General features: G+C 51.0%; 1 protein-coding gene across 6 annotated transcripts in view; it reads right to left on the bottom strand.

The window, feature by feature from the left end:
• The window catches only part of CAPN5 (calpain 5), a 133,205-nt gene that overhangs the window by 74,957 nt on the left and 37,373 nt on the right, over positions 1-20,875 (bottom strand). For 5 of the 6 annotated variants that reach the window (XM_030557855.1, XM_030557847.1, XM_030557862.1 and 2 more), the window contains one exon: positions 17,296-17,472. In XM_030557855.1, the coding sequence (XP_030413715.1) occupies positions 17,296-17,457 (162 nt within the window). In that variant the 5' untranslated portion in view covers positions 17,458-17,472. Of the gene's footprint in view, positions 1-15,211; positions 15,315-17,295; positions 17,473-20,875 lie in introns of those variants that run through there. The other variant, XM_030557889.1, reaches the window with a different exon arrangement.

Genomic DNA, 20,875 nt, shown 5'->3' with positions numbered 1-20,875 from the left:
GCTAAACTATATAATTGCTTAAATAAATGTGTACAGATATAGTGATTCCTCCTGGTTAACAAAAAAAAAAAAAAGCACCAAATTTAGTACAAAGGGAATATTAGGTTGCAAATCAGCATGTTTTAATGCAGGGATCTCAAACTCAAATCACCACGAGGGTCACACGAGGACTAGTACATTGGCCCAAGGGACACTTCACTGAAACCTTTTCATACAATGATACAAAAGTATAGTCAAAAATGAAAAAAAAGAAGAAGAAGAATACAGTATGCTACTGAAAGTCAATGTATTAGCCCCGGAGCACCCACGGAGTTGGCACCTACGGCCGTAGGAAATAACTCTGCGGGCCAGCCATGTGTTAGAGACTCGTTTTAGTGGTTACCAACCAATGAGAATCAGCATTTCCTTAGGAAAATAATTAAAGCACAACTGCAAAATACAATTAGAAATTGATGTTTTAAATCAGCAAACAAGAAACCTTGATTTAAATCAGTTCCCCAGGATCCTTACAAGAGACATGGATAACACTGAATATCTAAACAGCTGTTAACCTCATCCCCACTGCCTTGTGCAGCCCAAACACGGCGAGTGGGGAGAGGAGAGGTAGTGGCTTCACAAGAGGAGAAGCTTATGTGGTGTTGTTAGGCCTCTCTGCCACTAATCCCCTTCCCCATATCACTTCCGCAGCCTCCCACACCTCCCCCTGGCCTGAGCTCCACCAACCCCCCTCCCCTATCACCCATCCCCCTTCCCTGGGCACAGCCCCAAACTCTTCTCCACCTGTTCCCCGACACCTCTCCACCTCTGATTCCCCTTCCCAGTCCCCAGCCTGCCCCCCTCCACATCTCCTCCCTGCTTATGATTACATTATCCCAACTGTTTGCTTGAGTCTTTCTTCATCCCTCTAGTTAATCAGTGCTCATTTCCCTTGACAATTCTTCTGAAGTAAAATCAGAGTCTGCAGGTGGGTTTTAGGCACTTTAAAATATCACTGAAACCAGAAACTTTAGTCTCATGGCAAACCGTTCAAAAGCAGCCACTCCAATGCAAGGAACACACACACAGACATTTGCTGAAAGCTGCCACGGTTAGGGCTCAAACCCACAGAGTATGGGTGCAACTCAGGCTCAAGGACCAGGAAGGTCATCTTGAGCCACTCAATTACTGACACAGGTTGTCTGGCAACCCACAAGCTTCAAGAGCCCTAGTCTTTGCTATACACGCACACTTTACCCTCTGAGGCCCATCTGTTTACCATGTGCTGACCTTTACCACAGGACTGGTTCCCTGAAGGGGCAGTAAATGCCAGACACAAGCCGAGATAAATCCCGAGTAACAGATCAGTTTAGGAAAGATCAGACCCATAGACTGTACCTATGTGTGCACAAAGAGAAGACGGAGGGGATTTTGTAAAATGGTGGGGTTTTAGGGGAGCTGTATCTTGGGAACCCCTTACTCAAGTGACCCAACATTTAAAACACTAACACTACTCAGCAGTCCCATGAGGCACGGAAAATTTCAAGACAATCTACTTCAGCATGTGGATTTTAAACCACTTCGAACAGTCCACATTTAAATGGAAAACAATACTGAAACCGAACTATAGCAGAGCTGGCAGTGGGCTAGAACAGAAGTTGCACCCATGTAAGATTTTTTGGCTGCTGAACGAAACTATTTGGCTGGAGTGAGTTAACACTGTGCTGCTTGTGCTAACCCATGTTGTCATGGGTATGTCCATACAGCAGCACGCTGGATCAGTGAAAGCACAGTGCATTGTGGGTAGGTAAAATACACTCAGGGTTCAATAGGAACATAAAATACGTCCAGTCGACATACTAGTCTACATCGGGCCACAGGCCAAGGTCATAAGGATCTAAGGATACTGGCTTAATACACCCAAGCCCAGCTCCCACTGGGAGTTGCCTGCATGCACCTGAAGGCAGAATTTGGCCCATAATAGAAAAGCAGATTGTTCACCTCTCACATGGATTCCCCGAGTCTTTGCATGTTCCAGGCTGTACTCAATAAAGGCCCTGGTTTTGCTTTCAATGCATGGGAAGAATGTACAAGTTTTAGAAAGAGCCACAACCTCCATTCCAGTCTACTTTGGCTCAGTGAGGAGAAAAATCAGCCCCAGCCTTTTGCTTAGCTAATCACATTTCTAAGTGGATATGGCTAAAAGCTAAGCTCTTCCCCAGTCCCTGCCAGGAGCAAGTCAGCCACTTGATTTGTTTTCTCCCCGAATACATTTCCTAAAAATGAGCTTTCTGGCAACACTGTATCATCTCGCAGATTAATGCAAAGGCAAATGGTAAACAACGCCAAGACTAATTACAGAATTAAACAGCTGTTGCCTCTGCAAAGTTTTTGGCATCCCCAGTGAAACTCCAAGTCAGAATGAAGAGCAGGGAGGGGGCGAGAGTCGTACTGGAAGGAATAATGCTAATCAATTCCAGGAAACGCTATCACACCAGATGTGAGAGAAAGGCCAACAAAACAGCAACACACCCAGAGGGCAGGCGTCGGTCTGTAGGTCATGATCTTTGTCCCTGCAGTTTGATCAGTTGTGGCTTTACTGAAGGTCTAGATCAGGGGTTGGCAACCTATGGCACGCGAGCCAATTTTTAATGGCATGCTGGGGCCTGCAGGGACCCCGGTGTGCTATTAAAAATCCTGCTGACGTGGCAAGCTGCAGGGCCCTCCCACGCCTTCTCCCCTCCCCTGGAGCCCTGCCGCCGCGCACAGAGCTCTGGGGGCCCGGGCTGCGTGCTCCTGCGGGGCAGCGTTTGGCTCCATGGGGAGGGAAAGACGCTCCCCGCTCATCCGGAGCTCCACCGCCGCGCGCAGCCCCACCTCGTCCCTCAGAGCACTGTGTGTGTGCCGGCAGGGCTCTGGATCTGTGGGGAGCCTCATAGTAAGGGGTCTGGGTCCGGGGGGGGGGGGGTTGGATAAGGGGTGGGGACATTCAGGGGACAGGGAGCAGGGTGGGTTGGATTGAGGGGTGGGATCCCGGGGGTGGTTGGGTCGGAGGTCTTGGGGGGGGCAGTCAGGGAGCGGGGAGGGTTGGATGGGGCATGGGAGTCCTGGGGTCTGTTAGGGGGTGGGGAGTGGATAGGGGTCAGGGCAGTCAGGGGACAGGGAGCAAGAAGGGTCCTGGGGAGGCAGTTAGGGTGGGGGGGGTCTCTGGAGGGGATGGTCAGGGGACAAGGAGCTGGACAGGCTGGGATTTTGGGGGGGCTGTCAGGAGGTGGGGCTGTCAGGAGATAGGGGTGTGGAGAGGGGTTTGGCAAGCAGGGGGCAGGGGGGTGTTGTATGGGTCCAGAGTTCTGCAGGTCCTGTCAGGGGGCGGGGAGCGGTTAGATAGGCATGGGAGTCCAGGGGGTTCTGTCTGGGTGCAGGGGTGTGGATAAGGGTTGGGGCAGTCAGGGGACAGGTAGAGGGTAGGGGCCTAAGGGGGCAGTCAGGGGACCAGGGGCAGGGAGGCTTAGATAGGGGATGGGGTCCCAGGAGGCGGTAGTCAGGACAAGGAGCGGGGGGGGGGGTTTCAGAGTTTGGGGGGGGCAGTCACCCAGCCCTCTGCCCTGAACCCTGACCCCCCACACACCCAGCCCTCTGCCCTGAGCTCTGCACCCCCACATCCCTCCCCAGCTCTGAGCCCTGTACCACCCAGCCCTGTTGACTCCTTCACCCCCCACATGACCCCAGCCATGACTCTGGCACCCCCACACATACCCAGCCCCCTACCCTGACACTTGCACCCCCCTCACATGTGCCTAGCCTTCTGCCCTGACTCTTGCATCCCCGCACATTCCCAACCCCCCACATCCCATAGACCCCGCACATCCCCATCCCCGCCCTGAGCACCAAATGGGAGCTCCTGCACCCCCACTCACATTCCCACCTGCATCCTTCAAACCAAATTGGAGCTGCCCAGGTAAGTGCCCCCACACCTGAACCTCCAGCCCCAACCCTGAGCCCCCTCCCTCATTCTAGCTCCTGGCCAGACCCTTCACCCCCAGCCCTGTGCTCGGTCCACTCCCACCCTCAGCTCAGTGCAGACAGAGAGAGGAAGAGAATGGGCCAGAACCAGGGAGAAGGTAGGTACCCACTGTATGTGGCCAGGGCCGGAACCCCAGACCGGCAGCGAGCTGAGCGGGTCCGGCAGCCGGGATCCCAGCTGGCAGGAGCTGGTGGATGGAACCCCTGAGCGGCAGTGAGCTGAGCTGCTCAGCTCACTGTCGGTCTGGGGTTCTGGCTGCTGGACCCTTGCCAGCCGGGGTCCCGGCCGCAGGCCCCACTCAGCCCACTGAGTGAACAGAACCCCAGACCAGCAGTGGGCTGAACGGGCCGGTGGCATAAGATCAACATTTTAATTTAATTTTAAATGAAGCTTCTTAAACATTTTGAAAACCTTGTTTATTTTACAATACAACATTAGTTTAGTTATATAATATATAGACTTGTAGCGAGAGACCTTCTAAAACACATTAAAATGTCTTACTGGCACGCGAAACCTTAAATTAGAGTGAATAAATGAAGACTCGGCACACCACTTCTGAAAGGTTGCCGACCCCTGGGCTAGATTTAAACCAGCCACACAAGCCAGGCAAAGGGACTTCAAGTAGTGGGCCTGATTCTCTCAGCACATCACCTATACGCCGGTGTAACCCTACTGATGTCAGCGAGGCTACTGCTGATTTATATCATCATAAGCAAGAGAAGGATCAGACTCCATGAATCTGAAAGGGCTCCCTCCTTATACAAGAGCCAAGTCTGATATGGGGCTGAGTGTTACCTGAAATTGGGCCAGCTAATAAGCGTAAGGAGGACTAATGACTCACCAGAGTTTGGCAGAAAGCTGCACGTTTATTATACCGATAGCTAAGCTCAAAAGAAGGCGAGGGGTGTCCACACTCACACACTCATGCTCCCAGGACAGGCACAGCACTGGAGATGTCAGGATCCTTCAAGGTTAAGTGTCCTACAGCGCAGCGATGGATGGTGTGATGAAGGTAAGTCTTCCCAAGGCACGATGGAATGCAACACGGCGAACCACTGGCCAGGCAGTCCGGGCGAAGGGCCTTCACAGGAATTACAATCTTGTGAGTGCATTCCTGAGAACATGGCCCCTTCCCCTTTTAAGGACTTGCTCCTCATGGCCTGCAACTGGATATGACTTGGCCATGTCTGATTGGTCACACTCCACCTCGGGCAGTGTCCATGCAGAGTCCATGCAGTGGGCGTGTGATCGCTGCCTAATCAGAGTCCCAGACATCTTGTCTACCTGGGCGCTCTTCTGATCTTCCAGCTGCTCAAGCAGCCCATTCATCCCACAAGCATTCCAGGAGGGAGGGGAGGGGGAAGGAGAAAGCCACTTCACAGGTATTCAAAGAGAGAGAGGAGACAAGGGGGGGGGAGGGCAGTGTCACAGACCTTTTGAGCTTACAGATCACTGCTGCTCCTAGAGTATCACCAAACCCTAACGATTTCAACAGAAGCTGAGGGCAAGCAGCGGGTCAGGACTTCAGCACTCAGGATAGCAGTGAATGTTTCCAGTGACGATTAGGCTGGGAGAACAGCTGTGTGCACTGCCCACACTGCTAGAGCCTAGTGGCACCTACCACATTTGCTAGCATGTTCCTAGCCTCAAGATTCAAGGTAGCTAAGGCTTTGTCAGTAAAGCTTTGGTCGATCAGGGGTGGGAAATAACCCGCTCGTTGGGGGTGGTTTAATTATGCCGGCAGGAGAGCTCTCACCTGCTGGCAAAGAACGGCGACATGGAAGACCTTACCGTGGTACGGAAGGTCTGTAGTGTAGACAGAGCCGAAGTTCCACAGTCAGTTTCTATTCATGCTGTTGTCTTCTGACAGCCTCTGCTGAGGGGCAGCAGATGTCTGGGGCTCTGCAGGTTGGCTTCCCGGGGGAGAAGTCAGGGACGTGCAGTCTGGCTGTGCTCTAGGTGTAATTTGTTTTATTTACACACACGCACACAATTCTTCCCTCCAAGAATCTCAGCCACACGGGTACCTGATTCTGCCTTCATGACTGACTCTAACCGGAGACCGCAGCAGAGAGCAAGCAAGCCCTGAATCTGCGCTGCTCTTACTCCCAATAGTCTGAATTATCAGAGCAGTGGGTGTAAGGGCAAGCTGGTTACTGAAAGCACGAGGTGAAAGATGCCTCCCTCTGCAGCTCCCCACAAGGTAGGGGCTTTTCTAGCAACATTCTCTGTCTCCTCCCCTTAGCCACCTGCAATACCTCAATCAGTAGGGAGGGCAGCTTGGAGAGTTCCCTGAATGGCAGCAGAGTAGCCTCAGGCTCAGAGATCATGTTCAAGAGCGGGGGAGGGCTTGGATAATTTTCGTGAAAGCTTAATAGCAAAAAAACCCACAACCTTGGAGAAAAAGCCAACTTGGAGAAACTCAACCCTCTTTGCTGGATTCCATCAGCACAGCTCAGAGAATCCAGCTGCCAGAGCAATGAAGAGGCGGCTCACTCTATAGCAAAGACATTGCTGTAAACATTTCCCCTGCAGATCTGAGGCTGGAGACCGCCGTGGGAGGGATGAGAGAAGTTCTCCATTACATGCACTGGAACAGCTCCAGGGGGCACTTGGAAGAAGAATACTGAACAGCTATATGATGGTAGCGCACAGATCCCAATCCACACCAGGGACCTCTTGCGCTGTGCAAACACAGGGGTGAAATCCGATCCCTCCTGAAGCCACTAGCAAAGCTCCCATTGACCTTCAGTGGGGCCATGACTTCACCTACAGGGCCCACCCAAATTGTGTACAATCAAACAATGAGCAACATCAAGGGTGTAGGCAAGGGAGACAACCAATAGCCAGCGTACAATGTTCAAAATGTCTGTACACATGTAAAGTGTTGTTGTAGCCGAATCGGTCCTTGGATGTTACACACACATGGTGGGGGAGAGAATATCTTTGATTGGACCAACTTCTGTGGGTAAGAGAGAGAAACTTAAATTCATAACTTTGCTGCACACTAAAAATCACGGTCGTAATACAGAAGTGGGATTTATGGCTTATTGCAACAACCTGTAACTCGCTAACCCCCCTTTTTTGTCCTCTGACTACAGGGGTGTAAACAGGCCACTTCACCTTGACTGGTCATATAGTTTAGCATAAGTAGTTACCACATATTCCATCAGTTCAATTTTGCATGTGGTTATGACACTCCAGGTACCTCTCCCAGACCTGAAGAAGAGCTCTGTGTAGCTCAAAAACTTGTCTCTCTCATCAACAGAAGTTGGTCAAATCAAAGATATTGCCTCACCCTAGTGCAGGGGTACTCAATCTGGGGGTCAGGACCCCTTAGGGAGTCGTGAGCTGTCGGCCTCCACCCCAAACCCCGCTTTGCCTCCAGCATTTATAATGGTGTTAAATATATAAACAAGTGTTTTAAATTTATACGGGTGGGTCGCACTCAGAGGCTTGCTATGTGAAAGGGGTCACCAGTACAATAGTTTGACAAACACTGCCCTAGTGGACAGAGCATTGGTTGGGACTCAGGAGATCCAGATTCTAGTCCCAGCTCTGCCACTGGCCTGCTGGGTAACTCTGTGTCTCAGTTTCCCCATCTGTAAAATAAGGGTGGCGATACTGATCTCCTTGGTAGAATACTTTGAGATCCAGGTATTGTTACTAACAACTTCAACAGGAGCAAGATTAGACCCTACTTTATGAAGTTTACACACACACACACACACACACACACACACACACACACACACACACACACACACACACACACGAATTAAGACAGAATCTGGGCCTGTAATTAAGAATTTCATCTTTTGCATCAGATAGCAGAAAGTAGCCATTCTCCCCACTAAATCCCAAGCTTTGCTGGGGTGACTGACAGGAAGGAAACCCACTGGGGCTTTATGAAATAACCCATGAAGTCACTTGTGGAGGCTTCCTGACCTTTAGAAGATTTACCTTCTGTTAACAAATAAGCGAATGGAAGCTGCAAATGAGGCTGATCTTTGTTTCCAGTGCAAAAGAGCCTAGTGGATTAAAGTGGCAGCAAAGGAAGGATTTGGGGCCAGATTCCCTTCTTTGCTGAATTTCTACTCCGCACAGCAGGGGCTGCCTTGGAGCTGCTCTGATTTACACCATTTGGCAGTGGTCTCTCTGGATCATCTGCCAGCTGAACACAGCCAAAGTGCAGTATGTTTAAACCCCTCCTCCGCACCCCGATGCACCTGGACCCTCGGGGGAATTCTCAGCCAGCCAGATCCAGCCACTTTCCAGCTCTGTCTCCATGTAGTTTGCAGGCAAGATTACGAAATTCAAAGCCTGATTTTTGCAAGCTTCTCTCACATGAGTAAGCCCAACTCATGCAATTAGTGCTATTGACTTTCTACTCATGTGAGGAAAGGTTCTAGGATCAGGCCCTAAAGCGCATATACTGCCCTGAGAGCTTTACTCACTGGGTCAAAGCTGTCCATGCTCAGACTGAGCTATCAACAATGACATTAGCACTGCTTTCTGTCAGAGCTGCTTGAGGTCGTCCCTATCACTTCTGGTTCCAATGCTGTTAGCAGATGATCTCGCAAGACAGAGACACTCAGGAATTTCCCATTTCAAACTCCCCTCCCTGTAGAAACCACACACACACACACACACAAAATACACCTTTCATTTAGCATGGAGGCCACAAAGGCTAAGAGCGAGAACTGTCACTGCTTGGATTCTGAGTCTTCTCCCTGGGAAGGGAGGTTTGCAAACACACGAATAGGATAGGAGCAGACTGTACCTACCGGTCGGATTTCCACAGAGGTATGGGGCACAAATGCTCAAGAGCAGAGGTAGCTAAATTTTGGCCAACCGCAAGCGGCATAAGCTTGTCAAAAGTCAGAGAGCTGAATGTAACAAGCATGAAATGGAGCAGATTGCAGCCATCCTTATACTGTAATGCAGAGCTGATTAGCAGCGCGGTGTGCACTAACAGTCACCATTGTCTTTCGGGCAGATTGCATATTGCAGAAATATTTTCGGAAGAGCTAGAAAAAAATCCTCCCCTGCACTCCTTCAGATAACGACTCTTTCCTTTCTTCAGAACCAGTGAGTACTCTATGAACAGTTAGGGCCAAATTTTCAGTGCTGACCTCTGTTTTTATGAGTATAATTACACACCAGTAAATATTAATAGTGAGGCAACTATTCACACAGCAACGGTTAGACATTTGGATGAAATGTGGGTTATTCTATTGATGAAAAGAGATATCCCTATTTGGTCAGTGACTCTCAACCACTTCTGTTCTCATGACTTGAGAAAAAAAAGGAGAGTCCCTTTCCCATCCAGCCATCAGGGCCAGCTACAAGTTTTTTGCTGCCTCAAGCAAAAACATTTTCCCGTGCCCCCCAGTCTCACCCCAACTCTGCCCCTTCCCCGCCCCATTCCAACCCCTTCCCCAAATTCCCGGCCCCGCCTCCTCCACGCAGTTCCCCTCCTACCCCTCCCTCCCTCCCTCCCTCCCAGCAGTAGCGCACTTGGGGGAGGAGGCAGAGGTGAGCTGGGGGGGGGGGAGCGGTTCCTCTGCCCCCCCGAGGGTTATAGACTCATAGGTCAGAAGGGACCAATATGATCATCTAGTCTGACCTCCTGCACAAGGCAGGCCACAGAACCCTACCCATCCTGCGGCCCTCCCAGCTCCCCCCCTACCCCAGCTCACCTCCGCTCCACTGCCGCCTGCTCCCCTGAGCCCGCCACCGCCCCATGTCTCTCCCCTCCCAGGCCTGCTGCTTGAATCATCTGTTTTGCAGCAAGCCTGGGAGGGGAGAGAAGTGGAGCGGTGGCACGCTTGGGGGAGCAGGCGGCAGTGGAGCGGAGGTGAGCTGGGGTGGGGGGAGTGGTTCCTCTGCTCCCCCTCCCTGGGTTACTTCCTGCAACCCTCTCCGTGCCCCCCACCGCCGCAGCTCACCTCTGCTCAGGGTCAGCTCCCGGCTTTTTGTGCCCCAAGCAAAAAAAAAAAAAGGGAGCTGGAGTGCTGCCTCTTGGAAAGTGCCTCCCTATGTACATGCTTGGAGCGCTGGTGCCTAGAGCTGGCCCTGCCAGCCATAAAGAAAAGGAGGTAAAACTGGCTTATGACAGCCCCATAGTAAGGCGATCAGGACTAATTCATATTGTCCGCTCCCCATTTATTTGTTTTATCTGTGTTTAGACTGTCTGTTCTTTGGTACAGGGATTGTCTTCTTATTATATGAATGTACATTACTATAGCAATGGGGCCTGACCTCCATGGGGGTCCCTTGGTGCTATCATAATAGAAATAAACACTAATCACTAAATGCTAATAACTAATATATACATAATACCCATGCACAAAATATAATACCACAATACTGTAGAAATAATAACTAAATCCTAATAAATATATAAATACTGATATATTATATATATGCATTATGTATAATATACAAATATATCATTATTAAAATAAATAACTACAGACCAATGAACTGAACACTGATAATAACAAATACTATAATGAACGTCATCTGCATGAATTAGTAGGTGCTACCGGCAGAAATGAGGGCTGGTGGGAAAGCGCTGGCGAGCTCTGGAAAGGTCAGTTTCTGTTGTCCAGCCTGTTTGTGTCATTCCAGTGCAGGTTTAACAGGGTTTTCCACATACCATGCGACATCCCAGGGCCCACATTGTTCCAGGAAAGCAAACAGCTGCCTTCTCTGTCGACACCGAAAATGGACAAACACGGAGAATGGGCCCAGCTCTCCTGCAGTGAAGAATGGGGAAAGCGAACCTCTTGGGAGACAAATCCTGGCCCTGCCACCCAAACAGCCTCTTTGCAGTGGAACCAGTCTGGCTCTGCCGTGCAGAGGGAAGAGGCCTGGAGGTGGGAGAAACCTCCTGTGTGACACCAGTGCTCCCTTCCTTGCAAGTCCCCTGAGCAGCAGCACACAGGGAGCAGGAAGAGCAACTTGGCAGCCACTCCACAGCCACAAGGGAAGGATTCTTCCTCCAACCCACACAACTTCCTAGCATCCATCACCCCGGCAAATCACGCCAGGCGCTGGGAGCTGCATGGACCCCTCACTTCAGGAGACAAGCTAACGAGATGGGAAATCCTTTGACCCCCTTCCTCTCCCAGTGTCGTAACTGGATGTCGGCAGGAGCTGCAACACAGCATGTGGATGTGGCATTATTGATCCTACAGGTGACATCTGGTCCTGCAAAGTGTTGAGCACCCTGAACTCCCAGTGTCACCCCCCAATGCACAGAACAGGACCCCGAGACACTTCTGAAGCAGTACCCCATTAAGCCCGTGTAGGCACAGCACTGCTGGAGGTGCTGTCTTGCAGATGAGACTGAGCTGCTGACTCCTTGCAGCGCTTATCCCAGCCCCCTGCAGTTTGGCCAAAGACTCTTTGCCTGCGTCAAACTGCCCCCAGCTGTTGCACTTCCTGTCTTGGGGCCTAAGTCTGCAAAAATCTCAGTGACTCCAATGGTGCAGGTTACACTTGTAATGTCACCTGGTTTCGCCCTACACGCAGCTGCATTTCAACCCTGGACGGATGGATGCACGGAGGGAACACACAAAAATTATGTTATAAGAATGTTAAGGCTGTAAAGTCAAGCACTCAGAAGTTAGGACACGCCAGGATTCAGGTTGCCTGTGCAACCATAATTCAGCCCCCTTGTGCTTATGCATTATGATTAAGGCTGTGAGTTTGTCACGGAGGTCACAGATTTTGTGATTTTCTGTGACCCCCGTGACTTCTGCAGTGGCCGGTGCGTTTGGCCCGGGGTTCACCTGAGCAGCTCGGGCAGCCCTTGGGCCAGCCGCACTAGCCACTGCTGGGGCAGTCTCAGGCCACCGCACCCTCCCCCCCACAGCAGCAGCATGAGTTTGGGTATGGGAGGGGGGCTCAGGGCTGAGGCATGGGGTTGGGGTGTGGGAGGGGGTGAAGGCTCTCAGTGGCACTTATCTCAGTGGGGCTCCCCAGAAGTGACCTGTCCACGACTTTTACTAAAAATACCTGTGACTAAAACATAGCCTTATTTATGATACAATCTTTAATTGCATGATCACATGCTAATTTTCCCACAGGACCTTTGCCTCATTTTGTGCACAGAACTGGCCAGCTCTGGGACACTGGGATTTCCTGTGAACTGTATTTCATTAGCTAAACACAGATTTGTGGGCCAGAGTGATGAATGGAACCATGTCTAGTTAGGGAAGAGGAACACAATAAAAGGCATCCACAAGCTGCCAGTGTTGTGAGAAGATGCCCAGTCTAGAGGCCAGTCAGGGGAGAACTGAGAGCCAGAGTTCCTCTGCAAACACAAGAAGCCAGCAGGGAAGAGCCCTGCAGCACCAACTACCCAAGTCAGCTTTTGGAATTGCTTTGCTCAAACCTGCGATACAGGGAGCAGCCCCCTAATTGAACTATAAGGAGTCACCCACTTTGGCCTGGCACCGTGCCTCAGGAGGTGAGCCCTTCCTTGCCAGAAAGCGGGCCCAGCCAGAGAGCTGCAGAGTCAGAGCTCTGCTGGGGCATCCCCAGCACAGCCCAATCCTTCAGCGGTGGCCAGGGGGAGATTGTTTGTGGTGAACTTGCTAGGGCTGCTCCTGTAACCCACCGGCTCGCCAGAGCAAGCCAATCAGTGTCCGTTGTGCTCTTGTGCCCAGATTAAGGTAAGGGTGAGGGTGTGTGACCCTCTGAGCACCCTAATGCCGGATGGCATGGAGTTCCCTGGTACGTCCCAGTGAGTCTCGGTTGGCTTGACCAATTCAGTGCACCTCTCACACTGATGTGATGGTATTTATCCAAAGGGTGGCATGTAATAGATCACTGGAAAACGAATAACTCCCCCATCGTTGATATCCATGCGCGGTGTATGTATAGCTAACCTACCCAGACAGCCTGGAAATATGGGACTTAAACTAGGCATGTCAGGGGAAGTTGATAAATGGGTTTTTCCTGACAGAGGGAAGGGGCTGACACCTCAAGCCAGGCGTGGTAAGGACAGTGAGCTACTGGTTTGTGTTGGAGATTGTAGGAAGATCATCTGCACTGTAAAAATCACAAGTAGGAGAGAAGCCAGCTTGGCATTGGCACAGCATCTACACCCAGGAGGCGGAGGGAGCTTTATCTGGGGCTACATTTCAGCAGAGTACATTTCAACGCTTACTGGACTATAAAGAGAGAGGAGAGAATCCCTAAGTTATCCTTCACTTGAGGAGACATAAAAAACTAAGGGTATGGCTACATTTGCAGCTGTACAGCGCTGGGAGTTACAGCTGTCTTCATACAGCTGTGTAGGGAAAGCGCTGCAGTGTGGCCACACTGACAGCTACCAGCACTGCAGTGTGGCCACATTTGCAGCATTTGCAACGCTGTTGGGAGCGGCTGAACAGGCATTCTGGGATACCTCTGAATACATCTGGAGACCAATTACAGCGCTTTTGGTGGCCAGACTGGCAGAGCAGCACTGCATCACCAGCGCTGCAATCATTATACCCCAGGCAGAGCAGAAGTACAGCCAGCACTGCAGCCAGGGAGATGCAGCGCTGTATGTACCTTGCAAGTGTGGACGGTGAGTAAGTTGCAGCGCTGTAAACCCACCACCAGCGCTGCAACTCTCCAGTGTAGCCAAGTCCTAAGTGCTTTGGGCTGTGGGATTGGGTGCCAGAAGAATGACTATGCTGAGAAAACTTGGAGCAAGGGATTCCAGTTCGTTAAGTTGCATTTCACTCTTACTAGTGAATTTTGTGGCCATTTCTATCCCTATTATTTCTACTTGGTATCACTGAAACCTGGGTCCTTTTGCTGATAAACACGTTTTACTTGCACTATATACCAACTCCGTGCAGTGACTGAAGGGGAGACTGTGTTAACGCCAGTTGGGCTAAAGGCTGCTGTGTACTGTCTCTTTAAGGGAGCAGTGAACCTGTTACAGTGTTGGGAATGCTACAGCCAGAGGGGCTATGCATTGCACAAAGACATTTCCGGCGGGGGGGAGAGCTGGGCCTGGAAGGGTTGTTGAGGTTCCTCTGCAAGGAGCAACTGGGTGATGGAAGCCTCGGTGAGACGTCCATGCTCGTGTGCTGAGAGCCACAGCAGAATAGTATTCTAGGCACCCTGAGCCCCTTACTTTGGGTTTTACCCAGGTCAGTATCACAGGGCTGGATACCACACTGTCACAGAGCCATAACGCCTGGCAATGGCAGAGACCCAGTAGGCCAGCTGGCCAGGCCCTGCCCAAGTGTTCCCTTGAGACCATTATGTATTTATTTAGATTTAGAGTAACGAAGATGCCTGTCTACGGGTATAGGAACCTGATCATTAATTATACAATAAATACCATTCAATTAAGCCTCAGCAGCATTAAAATCATCAGCTCTCCAGGAACTCAGCCAGTTGCTTGCTCTGGCCTATCCATCCAGCCATGTTTTTATATAGTGCCTAACACCACAGTATGGCCACATCCACACGCGCTAGACACAGAAAAGATCTATTGGCCCAAACAGTCTATTCCCCGGGGCCAGCCCATGTTTGTCCCCTATTGTACATTTTTCTAGTGCTTGGTACAGACTAGCCCCATACTGTAGCAATGGGGCTCCCGCCAGTCCCCATATGAAAACTTACAGAGAAGATCCCCCAACGCATCCATAATGTTACACGGGATGCAAAGGAGCGTGCAGGGGGCACAGCTGGAGCTTGGGCTAACCCCCACGGGGAGTGAGGAGGGAGCGCCACCCAGTTCCACTCCTGGCCCCGGCTGCCGGCCCCACCCAAGGCTCCGCTGCCAGCCCTGTCCCCTGCCTCCAACCTCGGCCCCCTTACTGTGGCCCTCTGCCTGGAGCCGCGGCCCCGTTCCTGGCTCCGGAGGTGGGGCACGGACAGGGATAATGGGGGAGGGAGGGAGCAAGGGGAAAAGTTTGGGGACCAGTGCCATAGAGGAACCGTGCTGGTGCAGCCAGCCTGTTTTCAGCAGGGCAGCATGACCGCTTCGGCAGTGGCCCAGCGCATTGCTGCTCCTCCTGCCATGCACAGTACACAAAGAATCAATTCAGCCCTTACCCTCCCTTTACACAAAGCCTTTTTATTCCCTCCTCCACTCCCTCCTGGATAAAGGCTCCACTGTCACTCTGGAAAGACAAGCTGGCTTTCTAGAGACTCCCAGCTGGGGTAGAGAGAGACACGATGGTTGCTCACAGCAGCTCTGAGAAATCTTGCCGGGTAGCCTCTCTGCACGGTACACCAGCTAAGGCAGCACTGGCGGCGTCTCCCTGTAGCCAGGAGGTTGCTCTTGGAGGACCTAAGGTGCGTTACAGGGTGGGTTAGAAAGGTGAGCCCAGCAACAGCTCATCAAGTTGGTAATGAGCTACAGAGCAGAGCCCCAGCCAAGGGAGTGAGAGACGGAGAGAAAGCAGGACAACCACCCTACTCCCTGCTCTCCTCCTCCCAGCCCCCAGGACTGCTGACCCAGTATGTTGCCCCCACACTGCAGCTCCTGTCACCAAGCAAAGGTGACCCCGCAGTCCCTCCAGCCAAGAGTCCCAGCTCCTCAGGTCTGCTGGCTCACAGGCCCGGAGGCAGTGCTGGATGGGAGCCCAGAGCTCAGCTCCACTCAGGCGGCCTCAGCAGCTCCTCACGTACTGCTCCCATCCTCATGGCTTTGCGAAAGGTGCTCCCTGTCCCATGGCTCCAGACGAGGGGGCTCTAGGTCCCCAGTGGCTCCCCCATGCCTAGCACTCTCTGATGGGCAGGGTAGGGCTAGGCCCCGGATCAGTCAGGACACAGATCCATGACCTATTGCCCCCATAGGCAGCATGGGGGCCACCACAGGGCTTTCTCCCAGGCCCAGCCCCGGTACTTCCAATGCCCAGCCTGCTAGAGCAGGCAGTGCCCAGATTCCCAGAGGTTAAACACCGACAGAAGCTGAAGCAAATGACTCAGTCAGGCACTGCACGCAGCACTGGGAACACAGAGAGCACCCCGGGGAGCAAATGCCAGGTGCATCAAACTGCTGGCAGCTGATCGCAGCGCCCTACGTGACCTCCCTCCCAGCCAATGAGAACATCGGCAGGCGCAATTTCCTTCTGCTGAGGAGACACGGACAGACAGAGACACAGGACCACAGGTGACAGCCCCGTCCTTTCCACATGATCAAGGATGCACCATGCTGATGGCCCCTCTGCACCCCAGCCGCGTTCACCTCGCGTCCCAGCACCACCCCGTCTCTCTGTGTATTTCCAACCCATCCATCTCTGTGGTGTGTAGGCATCTCTGGGGCTACATGTGGACCAGAGAGGAAAAACAGCTCCTGAAGGGGACCAGCAGGTAACAAAGTCCAGAGCTATAGAAATCTCTGGGAGACCTTTGGGACAGAGGCTGCTGCAGCTGACAAGCCATTAAATAAGGGATTAGAACTGCATGATAATCACCCAAAACCAAATAAATAAAACCCAAGCACTAGCATCTTAGCAGCACTTTGCAAACATCGGTTAGTCCCCGAGAGGATTAGCAACAACATCGAGCCCTCCTATAGTTCAGAACTATTATTATATTCACTTTACAAACACAGTTGAGTTACAGTTACAAGTCACCATCGAGGGACAAGCCCAAGGTCGTGTGCTGAACTAGTGGCAGAGGAAGGAGCAAACATCCTGAACAACTGCGACCCCAATTGGCTTCAATAAGCCAGATGCGACTGCCATTGAAGACAATGCTGAAACTCCCACCGACTTCAGTGGAGCAGAACCGGTCCCAGTAGGAGCTGCCGGTATCCGGGATGTGGCCTGTAGAACTCAGGAGTCCTGACTCCCAGCCTCCTGTTCCAACCACTAAATAATACACTGTTGCGCCACATGTTGGACAAGCCATGCTGCCCTTCAAACAGCTCCTTTGCTCTGAGCCACACAAGCAATGTACAAGAACAGAGGCTCTTGCAGAGGGCGAAGGTAAAGGAAGGGTAATCCAGTCATTAGCGGGCCAGCTTGAGAGTTAAAAGACCCAGGTTCAGTTCCCTGCTCTGCCACAGACCTCCTGTGTGACCCCGGGCAAGTACTCTGTGCCTCAGTTCCCCATCTCTACAATGGGGATAACAGCATAGCCCCACTTCCTAGAATTGCTGGGAGGATCGATACATTAGAGCTGGCGAGGAACTCGGATACTATGGTAACAAGTTACCTATGGCAGATAGCGCGCTGGGGAGCAGAGTTACTTGCTTTTTAAGGTGTGACCCCATGGCAGCAGCACAAGGATGTGCACAGGGAGGATATCCGAGCCTCACTTACATTCGGACGTTTCCACTGGACACCTTGAATGCGTGACTTGTAGAAGAGGGAGTCATCAGTAGCAGGGAAGAGCGGATCCTCGAAGAGCACCTTCCGCCGTTGGCAGTCTTTCTTCAGGGCCGAGAAGTGCTGATTCTCGTAGGGCTTTGCCGAGGAGAACATCCTTCACTCCAGTTGCTAGAGGACAAAGCAACATGGATGAGATGGGGTGGGATGAGACACAGAGCCCTTCCCAGGACCAGGCTCACCCATCCCGCTCCCAGCAAAAACATTCACCTACATGGAGGAAAGGGGCCACCTGAATGATGGGAAACAGAGATTTCCACTAGGTTAAAGCTCATCTAAATAGGCCACCAAACAGTATGACGAGTGGATCTCATTTCCCCGCCTCCGTGACACCTCAGGTGTTCAGATACCATGGTGCCAGGTGCAATATTAAAACCCAAAGAGTGCTAGGCCTGCAGCCTCTGGTGTCCTAGTGAAATAACAAAGTCCATGTCGGAAGCATGTAGCCCTTCAAGCCAACCACAGGGAAGATGCTGCCATGAAAGGTCCCAATAAAGGAGCAGGTGTGTATCACATTTTACCAAGGCTTTGATGAGCGGGGAAGTTTGCGTTGTGGAAGGACATTGGCCCCACACACCCCATCTATGCCCCAGTGGGAGAGAGGCAGACATACCCACATGTCCATCTCTCCACACCCTATGAGCAAACCTATGCTTCTAAGCCAGGCGATAAGGAATGTCGGGACCCAGCCCAAAAGGCTGGTTCAGCTACTCCTCCTTCCAGGCCCTATAACCCCAGCTTAGGGTCACGCAGGGCAGGAGCACTGCACCAGCACTGCTAAAGGCACGAGCTCCCATTGCCCTGTTACTATGAACTGTAACAAGCTATTCCTGAGCTGTGTCAGCAGCCAGCTTCACCTCTTCAAAGTCAGCAGCAACAAAGGAAACATCACATGATTGCAACGGGGAGGTGTACGTGGCTCCAGAGGTCTGTGACACAGGACACTCCTCCCCCAACTCCGAGATGTTAGCAGGCAAAATCATATTCTGTCCTGAGACGACGCATGATGCTCTACCCGCCCTGCCATCCAAATTTAGACACACACACTCCATGACTACAGTGGCGACGCCAGGTTTAATAGAGATTATCAGATGCCCCAACCTCTTTTAATTAAAAAGGCCTCCTGGCACAGAGCCACATCTTTCTAGATTAATTACGCTCTCTCAACAAGCAGCTGGATTCCTGGGCGCAGACGTGATTTTACCAACTCAGAGGAGACATGGAAATCATATCCCACATACCCCCACGAGATGCAGCAGCAGCTGAACCGGTCCATCCTAGTTCTTCACCAGCCATGGTGGCTCCCACGCATTGCACACCAGCTCCTTTGATTGGCATTCTAGACTCCCCCATCCATGCCTGCCTCCCACAGGGTAAGAGTATCCTTACACAGGGCCTCTGCACCACTTGATCCACAGGGTAGAATATGAAGGGGTCTTGGGAATGGGCAGCAAGTGACCCAACATATTATTCTGGTAACTAGGCATCATCGCCCAAAGACATTGGGAATCACTGATTAACGGCTAAAAAGTTAGAACAAGAAACTGTATAAGTATTGGTGATGAGTAGCTCCTTGTCCAGGGGATTAGGTGATGGACACATCTGGGCATCTGTTTGGAAGCAATTAATTTAGTTAAATGATTAGGATTAGTAGGGAGAAAAATACCTGGCTTCTAACCCACTCCTATCCTAACCGAGGTAATTATTCATGATGGCTGCTGAGCAAATCTGCCTCCTCTCACCTGGGTGAGATGAACACTTAATTTAGGAGACCTGCTGAGAGCAAACCAAAGATTTTAATTCGCCTTATTTATCAACCTGATCAGCAGCAAAAATGTTCATTACTCAGCGCCTAAATGAACCTAAACTAACATCCATGCTGATTGCACTGGAGGACACTACCCGGGTTCTGCCACAGTTATGGCTCATCTAATTAAATAGTCATTTTCTTCTGCTTCATCCCAGTCACTCTCGAGGGTCTTGAATCATCTCCAGTGATGTGGACTCTCCTGGGAGCCAGGAACAGCAAAAGGCTTTGTGGATTCTGTTCTTTACTCTGACCTGAGAATACAGGGCTTACACCATGCCTTGAAGTTGCGTGTGGAAGTGCACTGCCAGTGCTTGAGCAGGCATCAGCGTCCCCAGAAGGAGCCTGGGACATTTCAAGGTGCAGCATGGCTGCCTTCTCCTCTGCTCAGAGCCAGCTTTGATGACTGGTGTGGAGCAAGAAGCCTTGTCCCCACTGGAGAAGGCTGCCACTGCCAATGGCACAAACCTCAAGCAGGCCTTCCACTCACTGGGCTATGGATGGGGAGACAGTGTGGGCTCGTAGACAGGGCACAGATACGAGACTGGGGCTAATAGACAGGGCACAGGTACTAGACAGGGTGGCTCAGGAGACTTGTATTCTATTAGCAGCTTTGCCACTGACCTGCTATGTGACCTTGGGCAAGTCACTTCATCTCCATTTCCCCTCCTTCCTTTGTCTGCCTTGTCTATTTGGGTGGGATTCACCAGGGTGTTTAGGCACCTAACACCTACTGATTTCAAATTAATGAGCATTAGGTGCCTAAATACCTTGGTAAAGTCTGCCCTTGGATTCTAAGTTCTCCAAGGCAGGGACTGTATGTTTCTATGGCCAAGTCTACACTACATACTTACATTGGTATAACCACGTAGCTCAAGAGCGTGAAAAATTCACACCCCTGAGCAACGCAGTTATGCGACCTAACTCCTCATGTAAACACGCTATGTTGACGAGAGAGCTTCTCCCATCGATACAGCTACCGCCTCTCAGAGAGGTGGGTGAACTATACCGACAGGAGAAGCCTTCTCGGGCGTTTTCACTAAAGCATTACAGCAGTGGAGCCAAGCCATTGTAGCGCTGTACATGAAGACAAGCCCAATGTCTTTGTAAAATGCCTAGCGCAATGAAGCCTGAATTAACACTGAGGCCTCTAAGTGTTCCTGTAATAGAAATAATAACATGCGATCCATTCTGTAGAATTCTGAAGCCATCTAATAGAGAATCTGAGACTTATACCCCTGCTACGTAGCATTTTATGGGTCTGTTTGAAAGCTGCATAGAAAGATTCTTCTTCTTTGTTAAATTCTATGCACTTTTTGCAGCCTTTGGTCACACTTTCTATTAAGGATCCATTGACAAATAGTATATGAAGGATAAATAAATGATTATTAGATGTTTTAATAAATGGTTAATCACTTGTTACATAATCGAACAGGTCAATAAGTGGCTTTTAACCATCTTCAACACCCACCACTTACGTTTGTAGCAAGTGTATAACTTCTGCTTATTTATTAACCCTTTATAAATAAAACCTTAAGATCAAATGTGACCCGTTTTTCTTTTTTTAACAGACAGTATTTCTGAACCTTGAGGATATTCAGCCTTTTACTCTTTTTGTATCCAAACTGATTTCCATTCCCTTGGTGAGAAGCATAGAATATCAGGGTTGGAAGAGACCTCAGGAGGTCATCTAGTCCAACCCTCTGC

The sequence above is a fragment of the Gopherus evgoodei genome, chromosome 1, assembly GCF_007399415.2.
Source record: "Gopherus evgoodei ecotype Sinaloan lineage chromosome 1, rGopEvg1_v1.p, whole genome shotgun sequence".
Classification (NCBI taxonomy): domain Eukaryota; kingdom Metazoa; phylum Chordata; order Testudines; family Testudinidae; genus Gopherus; species Gopherus evgoodei.
The sequence above is the reverse complement of the archived record's forward strand: the minus strand, read 5'-3'. Positions and strand labels throughout refer to the sequence as shown.